Here is a 16806-nt window from a genome sequence, read left to right on the forward strand (position 1 = left end):
GAACAGGAAACAAAGCATAGCATAGTTTTAGAAGGCAGAAATAGTACCTTACTCTGGAGCAAGGGTAACCACGCTTACTGTATATTATAAAAGGTTTAAGTTCTCAAAACTTATGGTTCCTCTTCTTTAACATAACCCATGGCACATGTAGCTGTCACTTGGCCTTCTTCACATCCAACTGTGGGGACTGAAGCTCAAAGAACTCATACAAGTGCTGGTACTGTGACTGCTGCTATTGTGACTCTGTTTTCTGCCAGCATGCATTAAACTGAGGCAGGCCAACTTGTTAGCAAGGTAGGGTAAGCCTTAGACCCTTTACTCTTTTGACAATAATCACAAAATTTTTAAATAAATGTAATTCCAGTACACACACACACACACATACAGATAAATGTGTAAGTATAGGTAATTTGTTGCAAAAAAATGTAAAAGGGAATAAAAATATAGTACCTTAGAGTAAGATTCTATGAGGAGGTATAATTGAAATACAAATTCAAAGAGAAAAAGTAATGATGCAAATTCTAACTGTTAAAGAGCACATTCAAGTGGTGTTTAAATGGATAATGGTAGAGGGCAAACTGTTAACAATGTTTAGATCCTACTGAGTATATTTAAAGTATAAATGCAAGTTTTAACTTAAAATGTCAATATTTACAATGCAGTGATGACAGACATCCTTTAGAATTGCTTAAACTTAAGATGAAAAATTTTACTGTGTAGTGGGTGTAAAAAATAGTTTGAGGACCACATCCTTTTAGTAGCTAATTTAGTGCTATGTATTCTATAGTAGGCATTCAGTAAGCATTTGATGAAATTTTTAAGAAGGAAATTATACATCATTACCTGCCTTGAGGTAGGGGCTGTACCAGTTAGTATTTTGATGAACCTTCTTGATTTAAGACAGTTTAAGTACGTTTCTTTACTACTAAAACTAGGTATATGTTCTCCTTTTTTGCATCAAACCATGAAAGGGACTAAAATTAGAAATGGGGTAAATTAAAGAGTGTAAAAGAGGAGGAACTAAACGATTTTGAATAGATTTAATGTCAGGTTTTAATCATAAACTATTTCAATACTTTGCTACTGGTGGGATGTAGTATACAAAATAATTTCAATTCAAGGAATCTCAATAATGTTTTGAAGATTCTGTTGTTGTTTTACCTTTCTTGTGGCACAGCAAACCAATATTCATGTTTCTTATCTCTCTGTGCATACTGTTGCATCGTTGCACTTGCTTGAGATACAAATGTTTTCCTCATAGGTTTTCCAACTCTGAGACATAAGAACTTATGTAATCGATGCCTCCTCTTTTCTTTTAAAAGTGCAGAACCTAGAATTGAGACACAAACAGTGTTTATTCAATTCTCATACACCATGCTTGAATGATTTAAAATAATTTAGATTAAGTAATGCTTATCTCAAAACTTCTGACAAATAATTACAGAATAAAACGTCAACTTACTGAATTCTCTTAAGTAGCTTGTATTTTTTCCCATCAGAGGCAAAGTGACAAGTACAGCAGGACTAATGAACTAATAGGCAAAGTATGAGCTGACGTTACGTCTAAGCGTTAGGGAAAAGGCAGAAGATCCAGGAACTGTTGTCAAATTTCTGTTTGTGACACCCGCACTAAAGTATCACATACACATGCGCAATTTTCTGCATGTTCTTTACCAGCCTTCTAGAACAATATCTAAATAAGTCTGTAGAATTTTCAAAGGTTACTGTAATATGGTTGTTACAGACAAAAATTTAGTAAAAAATCTTGTGAAGCTTTTACATGCATATGAAGATGTGATAAAAACAATATGCTAGATTCAGCCATCAGTTTGGACAGCCTGAATTATCTCTAACCCGTCCAACCACAGATGCTGACATATGACACACTGAGAGTCTGACAACATGGTTCAATGCAGCAATCTAGGCATTAATTAGCTTACGAAGGTGGCATACTGTGAAGAAAAAGCACTTAGTTATAGTCAGGAGATCTGGGTACTAGTCATGGCTTTTTTTCTGTGTAATACTGCACAAGGTACATAATCTATCTGAGCCCCAACATTTGCATCAGGTTAAAAGAGTGAACTTTTACCATTCTTCCCACAATTATATTTGTACATTTTTATATTTACAGTTTTATAAGTTTTATGATATTATAAAGTCACTAAAGATCAGAAACTTTAAATATTTCCCTATTATAGGATCTCAAGTTACTTAAAATTAGTTACTTAAAACTAAGTTTCTTGTCCCCCCTCCATACACCGGTACAAAAAGAAGAAACCAAATGGTAACAATCCAGGAATACCTATCTAAACTATTTACCAATTTTTCTCCTTTTAGTATTTTGTCATAATGGGATGTCCCTCCCATCACACCCTGCACCCAAACAAACCCAATAAAATAAAAGTAGTCTACTATATTATTGGGTCAAATGGAAATGCCTCATTTTATCTTTTTCAAAGTTTCAAAATATAAGACAACTATCAGACACAAATATATCTAATAAAGATATTTATGCCAGCATCCTTTAAAACATCAAAGAAATATCTTAATAATATGAATTGTTAATAACAACTGAATGTCTTAATACAGAAATGGCTAAATTACAGGGCCATTAAAAACCATGAAAGAATTATATGGATTCAAGTTGACCCTTGAACAACATGGGTTTGAACTGCACAGGTCCACTTATATGCAGATCTCCTTCAAATAATACATACTATAATACTACAATACATGGTTGGTTGAATCCATGTATGCAGAACCACAGATATGGAGGGCTGACTGTAAACTTATACATAGATTTTCGAATGTGGGAGAGGGGTGTGTGTCACCCCTTAACCCCTGAGTCGTTCAAAGGTCAACTGTATAATGACATGGGAAAATGTTTATTACATAATATACTAAGTAAAAAAAAGCAAGAAATAACACTATATACAATCCTGATTTTATATGAAAAATACATGTAAGTAAAGATACATACAAAAACTAGCAAAATTGTATGTGTCTATGTGTATGTATATACACATACACACTAAAGATCAAAGATAAATATACCAAATATTAACAATGATCATTTCTAGGTGATGAACTCAAAGTAATTTTTACACATACACACTAAAGATCAAAGATAAATATACCAAATATTAACAATGATCATTTCTAGGTGATGAACTCAAAGTAATTTTTATAAATTTTCTAAAAACTTCCTACATTTGTCAAATGTTCTTTAATGAACATTCATTAGCTCTGAATAAAGAAAAAAATTACAAAAGAAAAAGTATTCAATCTTTTATAGAACTTGCTTTGAGTAAATGAATTCCTTAACATCTATTGAATATAATCCTTAGGTCTTCAGGATACCTAAATTAGACAATGCAAAGAAAATTCAGTGTTTTTAAAAACTGAATCAAACCTTTGTGTGTTGCTGGTAGGAATGTAAAATGGTGCAGCCCCTGTGGAAAACAGTTCAATGGTTCACCAAAAAATTAAACACAGAATTACCATACGATCCAGCAAATCCACTTCTGGTATATATCCAAAAATTGAAAGAAGGAAATCGAACAGATTATTTGTACACCAATGTTCACAGCAGCATTATTCACAACGGCCAAAAGGTGGAAACAACCCAAATGTCCATCAACAAATGAACATATAAAGAAAATGTGCTGTGTACAGTAGAATATTACTCAGTTTTAAATAGGAAGAAATTTCTGACATGGTACAACACAGATGAAACTTGAAGGCATTATGCTAAGGGAAAAAAGCCACACACAAAAGGGAAAATATGGTATAATTCCACTTATATGAGGTACATAGGGTAGAGACACAAATTCACAGAGACAAAACGTAGAATGGTGGTTGTCAGGGACTGTAGGGAGAAGAGAATGGAAGTTACTGTTTAATGGGTACAGAGTTTCAGTTCAGGAAGATGAAAAAGTTCTGGAAATGGATGGTGGCGATGGTTGTACAACAATGTTGAACGTACTTAATGCCACTAAATTTTACATTAAAAATGGTTAAACTGGTAATTTTTATTTTATGTATATTTTAACAATTAAAATTTTTTAATTAAAAAGACTGAAATCTAGTATTGATTAATCTAGAATCAATACTCCAATAGAATATGAGAAATGTTAACTAAGATACTTGAGTTATACACCTTTTAACCCATAATGTACTAAGTGGAAGCACTGTATATTAGAAATAAAAGACAAACTATTACTATAATTTTAATAAGTGAATAGTATGAAAAAACAAAATGGTATTTTAATTTATCCTGAGTACTGCTTTTTAAAGGAAAACATTTAATCAGACAATGATGGAACTTGTGGATACTTGAAAGAATTTCAGAAATAGATTTTTATGTCTAATTGCACTTTTTAAAAATGATGGGACTACAACTTCGGCAATTGCAAATTGCAATTAGGATATTATATACGAAATTTTAAAAGGTATTTTAATGATGAAACATATCAAGAACTAAAAGAGAAATGGAGAAATCAGAGGTATTATGGAACTTGTGTGCACTTTCAAGAAATAAATTGTTTAAAGACAGAATGCAGTGTGTGAGGAATGTTTAAACATGGTGGAAAAGATGCCCATTATGTGTACAACCCACTGTGGGATAAGAAAAGACAGGAGAAACCAGAGACTATGTACTTGTCCCCAGAGAAACATCAGTCAAGGGCTACTAGATCATCCTTCAGAGTGGCCTAAGATACAGTAGCTTTTGAGTCAGTGAGGAAAGACAGAGACAATATGCAATAAGATAAACTAACTTTATATGTTCCTTAACACTTACCTTCTATATTGGTTGTTGCTATTTTATGCTTAATTTCTTTTTGTGACACCTGTTGAATATTTTCCCTTTGCTGTTTAGTTTGTTGCATTGTATGGGTTTTCCAGAGCTTCCGTAGCTCTTCTACCTCAGTCTCTGAGTCCTGATTTTGTTCCTTTCCTTGTTTTCCTTTGATGACAATTGGCTTTTGTTTAAATTCTATTGCTTCCCCACAGGGCACACTTTCTTTTTCACCTTCTTCATGGTGTGATGAATTCTCATGAAGAAGAAAATCCTGGTCTGCATTACCTTTTATACCTGTGCTTTGTTCTTTAGGACCTGAGATTTCTTGAAGATTATCTGTAGTCTGATCTCCTTCCTTAGTAGCCATTTCAAGATTATTTAAATCAGTTTTAAGGGAAAGCGTCCCAACTTCATTGGTAGTATGTCCAGAATCGGATTTTAAGTGGTCAGGAGTACTAGCAGCCTCTGTTATTACTGTCAAACATTCTACTCCACTCCGACTGATGGTTTGCACAGATTCTGATGACGCACCAGATGATTTATCTTGTCGCAGCTCATCTGAAGAAATAAGCTCCTCTCGTATAGGAGAGAGTTCTGATTCCGTGAACACATCTTCAGAAAGAGACTCCTCGGTGCTCCTAGGAGCAGTGCTGGCACTATCATTACCTGCATCGCGAATTCTTGAGTCTATTTCATCAGTATTACTTCTTGTCATTTTCTTCAAATGGCAGAAGTCCCTTCCTGATAACTGATCTATCTCTCTGTCAGTAAACAAAATTTAAAGTTATTACTTTTTAAATTGTAGAATTTTATTTTCCACAAACTTAACACTGAATTAATATCACTAAAAAGGTTTTCCTAAAAGGGTGTAGCATACATCTCTTAACAGCATATCAAAAATTTGATTGATTCCTATAGACCATGTAATTAAGTCAAGTTTTGCATCAATTGCTTAAGATCTGGGAAATATCAGTGTAAGATTTCCTGAATTGATCTACCCGAAGAGAAGCTGAAGATACAAGTTCTGGGTGAAGCTATAGTTCTAAACTAAAATTTATTCACTGATGAAATATGCAAATAAAATTTTGATTAAAATTTTAAATGTCTTAATAAAATAAAAATACACTGATACTACACACACACACACAGTACTTATTTACATTTAAATAGAAATTAAACTAAAATAAATAACTCAAGTGCAAAGTTAAAAACCAACCTGAATAGAACTGAGGCAAAAGTGCTTAGAGGTTAGATATTAGCTAGCTGAATGGTTCATCATTACTTCTAGATTTCCATGTTTAATGGCATTTGTATATGCAAGCACTAATGTTCAATGGTTAGACAGTTAAGTTCTGGAAGGAGACAGTGTAAACACTACATGAAATGCAAGTCAGCAACTCAAAATGATGGCTAAAAGTAGTTTCTGATAAACGGAAATTGCATGAGTTCTTTGGAAAAAGTATGAACATTTATGCAAGTCTGAGAATAGGAAAGACTGGAAGTAAGCAGACACACAATTTATTGGCTACCTCTGGATGGTGAAGTTGGGTAACCCTGTTCCTCTTATTCTAGTACTTGATATTTTTTATAATGATATACATAATTTTCATTGTGCATAGGATAGGTAAAATTTATTTTTAAAAAAGTATTAATTAGTTGAAGTCCAGTTCCTATCTCTGCTTCCCTTGTACTGAGTGATTCACCTTAAGAAGTGTATGTAAGCATCTAATCTGTGTTATTAAATGTGTAATAGCGTCATCTACTGGTGAGCCCCTAAAACTGCATATATAGGGTCTTGGAACTTGGCAAAAGTTTGAGAAACTGTACCTGTAGATTTAATAAGACCCTTAGGTATGAGATAAAGTCAAGTAAACCTAACAGTATATAGATTTAGATAAGTGTTGTAACCTTGTTTTTTTATGTCAGTGATGCTGCTATTGCTCAATATAGTTCCTGCACAATACCTTTGCAATTAACTTCCCAAGCAGTGTTAAGACAGAAGAAAACCAATCAAATCTTACACCTCATTTTTACCATACATGACATTATCTGAGTTGTTGCCAAATATTGTTTTTAATCAATTTATAAGGCAGCATTGAAAGATATTTCTTTTGGAGTAACTTTTTTAAAGGTTTGGATCAAATAGATGGTCTTTCCAGGTGATGTTGTGAATGATAAAACAGTGATTTACAAGAGGAAGGGCCCTATAGCATCTGTGTAGAATAGTTATGGATCATTCAACATAATAGAATCCCAAAGTATCCTAATACAAATGGAAAAGCAGGGCAAGATAAAATGGATCTCACCAATGACTGGCAACATATACATACATATACTCTTCTTGTTTCTCTTTTAATCTAATCCTTCACTCCTTCACCTTTGTCTTACCCCTCCACCTGCCACAATAATCTTTACTTGCTGAGACTGATTTTGGATGATGATATATTAAATAGCTAACAGTAGAGGCAATCCTAGGAATAATCTGCACCTCTAAGGATGAGTTTACCAAGCCAAAACAGAATCTACTGGGGGGCCGTTATAATGGAGGCTGTTTAAATAAAAGATTTTATTCTACCACAGGTATTCTAACAATTCATGTAGTCTGCCTCAGAAACAAAAATAATTTGCTCTCTGTCCCTTTTGTAAGTAGTTCTGTCTCACAGGGGTTCATTTTGAAACAACCATTATCATCCCTGTGGGCTATTATAGGGATAGAAATCTCAGTATCAGTTAAAGTGAAGCCAGTTTTTAAACTGTTGACAAAGTCACGTATGGAGGAATGGGGGAGTTCTTTTCTATTACATATCAATTTTCTTCTTTTGTCCTTCCCTTCCTTTGTTTGTATACCTGTCTTTTATTTTCTTCTCCTTTTATTTCTTATCCTTCCCTTTTCTTTGTTATTCCTTTAGTTAAACACATTACTTTCAAAGGCTATGCTGACCTGTAGCCTCACATCTATGTTACCTGAAACACACAAATTCCCTAACCAGTATATTCCAAGGTTAACTCTTTAAATTTGTGCAATCTGTGGGTCTTCTTCACTGTGTTTTATACTTTTCTGAGAGAAGGGTGCAAACATATAAATCAATAAATGACAAAGCTGCTCTGGCTTTATTAATGTCAGGTCTTTGCTCATGTGACCTCCCCCAAACCCCACACCCAACTCTTCAGGCTCTTCTAAGGAAAATTTGAAAGCTACCCTTGATTACTTATATTACCTTAAATTACTAATAAAAATAATTTGAATTTACCTGAATAAAATGGGCTGGTAAACATTGAATTAAATGAGTACTATAGGTTACTTTTAAATATCAGGTTCTCTGACCAAATATACAAATATAAATCTAAAACAATTCCTAACCTAGTGCAGTAAGAATAATCTTTTCAATACTACATATATTTGTTTCATTAATGATAAAATGAAAAGCAACTATAATAAAACTATTAAAAAATACTTCAGAGTTATTAGACCAGGGTCAATATCTAGATGAAATAAAATTGCAAAGGAGTATAAATATCATTCTTACATGGGCAAGGATTCCTTTATTTTGCTATCGAAAATTTCTTTGTACATTGCAGCTGACATCACCTCTTCCATTGGACACATGATGCCATATTCCTCACAGCCATTCTCTTGAACCAAGGGGTCAGTTTTATGTGGATCAAACATTATATTATTTGGTGTAACTAGCAACACACCGCTGACTGTGCCCTAAGATGAAAAAAGAAAATAATGTTTAAACTTCAAAGTTTAAATTTTCAAAATTATTCTAGATATTTTTATTTCCGATGTTAGGCCACCTACCACATATAAAAGTAGTATAGTCAAGCACTATGGCATTCTCATGAAAATGTTTTTAATAACACCCAAATTTTCCCAGTAAATTCTCCTTGTTAGCAGAGGCAAAATACAAAGAATATCATATTCACCTTCAATCAATCAAGTCAGGAAGTAAAATTTGCAGCCTCAGTAAAATGCTGAGTTATATCAGCAAGATAACTTCAGTAATATAAGAAGGATTGTAAAGTCCTTCAAGGCATGAGCCATGTTTTACATTAACTTGCATACAGACTCCTGTGTTCTTCCGTCACTACAGGTATCAAATAGTTTCATGCACACACTTCAGGTTTAATAAATAATGTGCTGATAACTCAATCCATTATAAAAGGAAAATAGTATAATCTGTTTAAAATATCTTTAAAAAAAAAATCTCCGTTTCACTCAATTCTGCTATTGCCTAGTTATGTGACCTCTGGCAAGCAAAGCCTCTGGGGTTGTTTCTTCATCTGTAAAATTAATTAGATTAGATTACTTCTAAGGCATACAGTAATTATTTTAATCATGAAAAGCTATGAAATTTTAAATATATTTATACAAATAGTGATACAAATATAAAGAGTCCAACCCTCTCATCTTACAAATAAGCAAACAGAAGTACGTAAGAAGCTGATCCCACTAATATTAGCTAATGTTTCTTGAATGCTTTGTATGTATCATGCTTTATATATATTATTGCTCATTTATATATATTATTGTTCAATTATAGCTCTGAGATGAGAATACAGGTGGGGAAATTAAAATTGAGAGAGGCTAGGCAATTTGTCCTAAATAATAAATAACATAGCTAACTAGTAAGTGGCAGGACCAAGATCCAAAATCCAAGCAGTCCATGCTTTTTACTATAATCTTTTCACATCTGAGTTACAAACAATAATCACTTCAACTCAAGTACCAAATATTCCTTAATCCTATTTATTTTATTTATTTTTATTGAAGTATAGTTAATTTACAATGTTGTGTTAATTTTTGCTGTACAGTAAAGTTATTCAGTTATGTATATTCTTTCTTAATCCCATTTTCAAACTCCCATTCCACTACATCCTGTAAGAATAAAAATAAAGAGCCAGACAGAATTCTAAAACTAAACCAAATAATTACTTCAAAGTTGTCTTTTCTTTCTGAAGATACCAATAGAAAAACTTAAATATTGCTTGATTTGGTATCACACCCTCCTTCCAAGTCCATATTCAGCTCTGTGAATTTGTCTGATTTAACTTTAAGAATGTAAAACTTAAGTTATGACAGACACTAACTTTAGAAACAAAAAAATAAAAAGAAAAATCCTACTAAAAATGGTCACCCAATCACAAATGAAAAAAAGTTATTGCCAATGTTCGAGATTATAAAATACGCTTATTATTTACAGTAACTGCATGCAATACTGGAGAGAAGAATACGTGTGTGTGTGTGCATTTTGGTGGAGGAAAGGGAATCAATCTCAAACTCTGACTAGTATTTCTTTTAGTTCAGACCATGGACCTCCTAAATAAGGAGGAACTTTATGTAAACCATAGCCTAATCATCTTTTGATCAATATTTTATTTTATTGTTTTTTAATATCTTTATTGGAGTATAATTGCTTTACCATGTTGTGTTAGTTTCTCCTGTATAACAAAGTGAATCAGCTATATGTATACATATATCCCCATACCCCCTCCCTTTTGCGTTTCCCTCCCACCCCTTGATCAATATTTTAAACAGATTCATATACATTATGTATTCCTGGATCACATGCCAACTGAAATCAATGAGTGATGATAAAATATGTTGCAGGGACATTTACAACTGCCAGGGATAATCCAAGAAATAAATAATCAAGAGTAGAGTATATACAATATAAAAAAGCTGAAAGATTTCCAATCTTTAATACCTTCCTCTATCTCACCACGTCTACAAGCAAGTTATTTGAGAAATGAAACCAAACAATCGGTAAGGATTAAGGAAAGCAAACTTCAGGTTCTCTGAAAGACTTCAGGTCATTCTTGATTTCATAAATTTCATCTGAGCATTAGTTTTAAATGATGATATAATATTTGGTTCACTGGCATAACACTACATCTTTTGCTTTAGAGGATTTTCATTAAAGACAATGATTACTAGGTATTATAGAAAAGGCCCAGTGTAATAATAATACTTTAATTCACTATACACATGAATACTATAATCTTAGTAGTGTAATTATAGAAACCATTTGAAAGGTCTCTCAAAACCATACTTCTACTACTTGGATTACAAGGGGCTTGAAGCCCTATAGCTTAACACTGGAATGATCAATCTGCTAGTGTTATATTCCAGGAATTCACCCTTATTTGCTACTACTGAAGGATGTACTGATATATTCTTCAAGCTTCTTTCCCTCTGCCTTTAGCTGGAGCTCTTTGAGGTATTCTGTAAAATGTCAGATGTCTCCATAAATCAAAAGAGACGGCCATGAGAAACATTACAACACAAAATTCACAAAAATCTCTTTAGAAAGTAGCCTCTCAAATTCATTTGGCCAAGATCAAATCTGAAATCATAAACTCATACTAAACCATTAACACTTCATTCTTTTTAAATACTGTTTCATAAATGTAGACATATTTTCAGGAGCAAGAGCATACTGTAAGTAAGAGATTTCCAATTACCATATCTTAATCCACATGACCTTCAGAAACTTTAAGCACCTACTTCCCTTTAGTATTAGTAACTTCCAATTCCTTATGCGCAATTATTTGACTAATCTTCCAAGAAGGAATTATTTCTATTAGAAAATAAAGTCTATTTCTAAAAGAAAAGTTACCACTTATATTTCAATATTTCTGTAAATACTAAAAGATAAAAGATTATGATTTGGGAACTCATCCCAGGAGAAATAAAAGCTTGTACTGATTTTTTTTTCAGTCTTAAGTCCACAGTAATTTAACCATTACACTAATTGTTGATAAATTTCCATAATTTTATATAAATAATCTTTACTACAATCAACCTGTAAGAAGAAGAAAGAAGATGACTTGTATGAGAAAGCATCTTTTCCTGCTTACTTTCTTACAAGAGATTATGTTTCAAGAACACCAGTGCAAGCCATTCCTAACCCTGCCAATGACTTTATCTTTTCTTTGATTCTTAAACAAAATTGTTATTCAAATACTTCCAACTAAAATTTTGCTTCTAGCCAAGAACTAATTCTGCCTAAAGCTACTAAAACACATAAAATACATGAAATAACTCTTTTCCGATACTATAATGCTGAATAAGGGGAAACAAATAAGATGAGATCTACAAATGCCCCAGCACACTGGGTGGAGTTTCCTGGCCACAGATAGAGACAGGAAAGGAGAGAACACTCCCTACTGAGAAAGCTTTGGAGATCTACAGAGGATTCTTTTCCAAGGTTCCAGCTGAGGACTGATTGCCACCTGTGCGAAAGCAACTATCCAAGGATGAGAAAAAAAGCACTCAAAAGAAGCTGAGAAAACAATCCCTAGAGTCCACAGAGTCAGAAATAGTTTGTGTTCTCACCAACCAGAGCAAAAACCCTTGTAATTTACAGCACCTCAATACTCAGAAGGGTATTGTCTCAGTAAGGGGAAAACTAGTTAGACTTAAAAGCTGTTCTGGTCATGCCTAACAAAACTTAAAAGCAAGCCATGATAGAATGAAGCTGTTTCCAAGAAACAACCATGTCACAGAAAAATGCCCAAGAATATGTACAGAAATACAAAAATATCCAGCACCCAACAAGATAAAATCCATAATATCTGGTATCCAATTAAAAATTACTAGGCATGCAAACAAACAGGAAAATATGGCTCACAGCAGTAACAAAAATCAATTAACTGAAACAAACCCAAAAGTGGAAGAGAGAAAAGAATTGGTAGAAAAAGACATTAAAACAATTATTTTAACTATAGTCCATGTATTCAAGAATATAGAAGAAAGATTTTGCGTGTTAAGTAGGGATGTGGAAGACATAAGCGACCCAGTTTAAACTTAGAGGTGAAAAATACACTGGATAGAATACCAGATTAGATTTGGCAGAAAAATAAATTACTGAACTTCTAGATACAGCAATTGAAATTGTCCAGAATGGAGAGAGAGGAAAAAAAAGAGCAGAGTATCAGTAAGCTATGAAGCACAACATCAAGCAACCTAAAATATGCATAACTGGGGTTTCCAAAGAAGAGGAGAGAATGGGGGAGGAAAAACATTTGAAGAAATATGGCCAAAATTTTTTCAAATTTGATGAAAACTATAAACCTACAGATCCAAGAAGCTGAACGAACCCCAAGGAAAACAAATATGAAACACACACCAAGGCACATCATAATTAAACTGCTCAACAATATCAAAAAAACGAACAACCTAATCAAAAAATGGGCAGAAGACCTAAACAGACATTTCTCCAAAGCAGACATAGAGATGGCCAAAGGCACGTGAAAAGATGCTCAACATTGCTAATTATTAGAGAAATGCAAATCAAAACTACAGTGAGATATCTCCTCACACCGGTCAGAATGGCCATCATCAAAAAAATCTACAAACAGTAAATGCTGGAGAGGGTATGGAGAAAAGGGAACCCTCCTGCACTGTTGGTGGGAATGTAAATTGGCACTATGGAGAACAGTATGGAGGTTCCTTAAAAAAGTAAAAACAGAACTACTATATGATCCAGCAATCCCACTACTGGGCATATATCTGGAGAAAAACATGGTTTGAAAAGATACATGCAGCACTCCAATGATCACTGCAGCACTGTTTAGAACAGCCAAGACATGGGAGCAACCTAAATGTGTATCAACAGATGGATGGATAAAGAAGATGTGGTACATATATACAATGCAATATTACTCAGCCATTAAAAAGAATGAAATAATGCCGTCTGCAGCAACATGGATGGATCTGGATATTATCATACTAAGTGAAGTGAGTCAGACAGAGAAAGACAAATATATATTGCTTATATGCGGAATCTAAAAAGATACAAATGAACTTATTTACAAAACAGAACAGACTCACAGACATAGAGAACAAACTTATGGTTACCGGGGGGAAAGGTGGGGAGGGAGGGGTAGACGGGGAGTTTGGAAGTGATCTGTACTATATTTAAAATAGATAACCAACACTGTATACAACAGGGAACTCTGCTCAATATTCTGTAATAACCTAAATGGGAAAAGAATTTTTAAAAGAATATATATGTAAAAAAATAATAATAAAATTAAAAAAAATCAACTTGTTCAAAATCAGTGATAAAGACATCATCTTAAATGCAAACAAAGAAAAATATATATTTTATACAGCACACCAAATACAAAAATAATAGAAGACTTCTCTTCAGAAACAGTGCAAGCCAGAAAACAGTAGAGATTTGAAAGAAACATCTTTAAAGTTCTGAAAGGAAAAGAAAACCCTGTCAACCTAAAATTCTATGCCCAGTGAAAATATCTTTAAAAAGTAAAGAAAATACCAAAGCTATATGAATAGCAAATAAGCAAATGAAAAGATGCTCAGTATCATAAGTCATTAGGGAAATGTAAATTAAATGAGTTACCACTAAAGACCAATAAGCATAACCAAAATCTAAAACACTGGCCACGGTGAACGCTGGTAAGGATGTGGAGAAACAGCAACTCTCAGTGACTGCTGGCAGGAATGGAAAATAACACAGCCACTTTTGGAAGGCAGTTTGGTAGTTTCCTACAGAGCTAAACACAGTCTTACCACACGATCTAACAATCACGTCTTAGTATTCAACCAAAAGAAATAAAAACGTATACAAAACCTGCATATTAATGTTTATAGCATCTATCTTCATAAGTGTCCAAACTTGGAAGCAACCAAGATGCCCTTCAGTAGGTGAATGGATAAACTGTTGTACTGTATATCCACAGCGATAAAAACAAATGAGCTGTCAAGCCATGAAAGATATGGAAGGCTCTTAAATGCATACTGCTAAGTGAAAGAAACCACTCTGCAATCATTCAATCATACTTTATGATTCTAACTGCATGACACTCTGTAAAAGGCAAAACTATGGAGACAGAAAAAAGATCAGTAGTTTCCAGGGGTCCAGAGGAAGGGATGGATGAACAGACAGAGCACAGAGGATTTGGGAGACAATGAAACTATTTTGCATGATACTGTAATGGTGGATACATGTCATCATACATTTCTCAAAACCCATAGGATGTATGACACAAAGAGTGAGTTCTGATGTAAACTATGGAAACCCACTTTAAGTGTAAGACACAGTCTCAAAGTAGAAAAATGGAAGAGATAAATCAAGTTAACACTAACTGAACAGAAGCTAAGTGACTGCATTTGTATCCATCAAAGCAGATTTCATAGCAAAGAGTTTTACCAAGAATAGTCTTTCATAATTAAACAAGTCCATTCATCAAGACAATATTAGAATCCAAAACATTTTTATACCTAACCACAGAGTTTCAAAATACACACAAAAAAACTGATAGAACTAGAAGGGGAAATAGACAGACCCACAATTATAGAGGTATTTCAACATCCTTCTGTCAATAATTGATAGAACAAAAAGACAGAAGATCAATAGTAACACTCAACTTGATTTAATTGACATTTATAAACTATTTCTCCCAACAACAGCAGAATACACATTCTTTCCAAGTGCACGTGTAACACATATCAAGATATAATACATTCTGCACCATTAAACGTTAAGCCTACAAATAGTAGTATGCTCTCTAACCACATGGAAAAACATCAGAAATCAGTAACAGAAAGATATCTTGAAAAATACCAAATATTTGGAAACTAAGAAACTTCTAAATATTCCATGGGCCAAAAAAGAAATAAAGAGAAAGTATTATGAACTGAAAGAAAATGAAAATACAACATATCAAGACTGTGGATTCAGTTAAAACAGTACATAGGGGGAAATTTATAGCACTAAACACCTATTTCAAATACCCATAATTTATGAATTACGACTATAAAGAAATGGTTCTCACGTGTGACTTCTCAAGTGGGTATCATACTATAATTACTTTCTTTGCAACACCTAGAGTTTATTTTGAATACTACTGTACTTTACTATAATTCCCTTTGCAGACTAGAAGTTCTCTGTTTTAGAAAAGCAGCAACGTATGGTAGATAAAACACAGATTCAAACTGGGTTTGAATTCTAGCCAGGATAGAGAAACCCTGGACTCATTAACCTTTTCTGAAAGTTTTTTTTTTTTTTCCTGTGAAGAAGGAATAGGACTGCCTACTTCACAAGATTATTTAAAATTGATCATGTGCTGATGCTGATGACTAAAAATGTAAATGCAAAACTGTCATATTTTAGTAATAAATAAAAAATGATTAAAAGTTTTTTCTAAAGTTTTATCCATTACCTTGCCACTGGTAATATATCTGCAATTAATTTTAAGAAATTTCTCAGTAAATGCTTCTTCCTCCTCAGAAGTTGAAGATACAACTCGTGCAGGTCGAATGCCAGTAAAAGCAGATGAGAGAGTTTCTTCTTTCGGGTGGACTACACCAGGATTCTTTAAAAAAAAAAAAAAAGATAAAGACACTTCAGAGAACTAAATAAAACTAAGCACATTGTTAAATGCAAATGCATAGCTCTCCCCAGTAAGTGTTCTTCCTTCTCATCACATTCTGTAGAACAGCTCAAAACGTTTTTATGTAAAAAAATATGGGAAAGACGGCTTCCCTGGTGGCGCAGTGGTTGAGAGTCCACCTGCCGATGCAGGGGACACGGGTTCGTGCCCCGGTCCGGGAGGATCCCACATGCCGCGGAGTGGCTGGGCCCGTGAGCCATGGCCGCTGAGCCTGCATGCCCGGAGCCTGTGCTCCGCAACGGGAGAGGCCACAACAGCGAGAGGCCCGCGTACCGCAAAAAAAAAAAAAATATGGGAAAGAATGTCACTTCTTTTACATTTGGTAAAGATCTCTAATACAGCTTAAACACATTTTTTAATGATTTTTTTAATGGGAATATATATATACTGGTTATTATATGTGTGTGTGTGTGTGTGTGTGTGTGTGTGTGTGTGTGTACACACACACATACACATTCAGTTGCTCCTGAATCAAATCACTAGTCCTGATCATTTAATATATCCCTCAGGTGCTGGGAGCAGAGAAAAGGTGAGTGCTTGTCTGTGAAACCTAGGAATTCTGCAGAATCCATTCATTG

The 16806-nt window shown here is 33.7% G+C and overlaps 1 protein-coding gene across 10 annotated transcripts in view; it reads right to left on the reverse strand.

The window, feature by feature from the left end:
* Positions 1–16806, reverse strand: part of OXR1 (oxidation resistance 1) — a 719190-nt gene that overhangs the window by 51772 nt on the left and 650612 nt on the right. For all 10 annotated transcript variants that reach the window (XM_029222485.1, XM_029222484.1, XM_029222490.1 and 7 more), the window contains 4 exons: positions 15998–16150; positions 8329–8513; positions 4802–5562; positions 1162–1330 (listed from right to left, as the gene is read on the reverse strand). In XM_029222485.1, the coding sequence (XP_029078318.1) occupies positions 1162–1330; positions 4802–5562; positions 8329–8513; positions 15998–16150 (1268 nt within the window). The remainder of the gene's footprint in view (positions 1–1161; positions 1331–4801; positions 5563–8328; positions 8514–15997; positions 16151–16806) is intronic.

The sequence above is a fragment of the Monodon monoceros genome, unplaced genomic scaffold, assembly GCF_005190385.1.
Source record: "Monodon monoceros isolate NGI ecotype Baffin Bay Population unplaced genomic scaffold, NGI_Narwhal_1 Super_Scaffold_14, whole genome shotgun sequence".
Lineage (NCBI taxonomy): Eukaryota > Metazoa > Chordata > Mammalia > Artiodactyla > Monodontidae > Monodon > Monodon monoceros.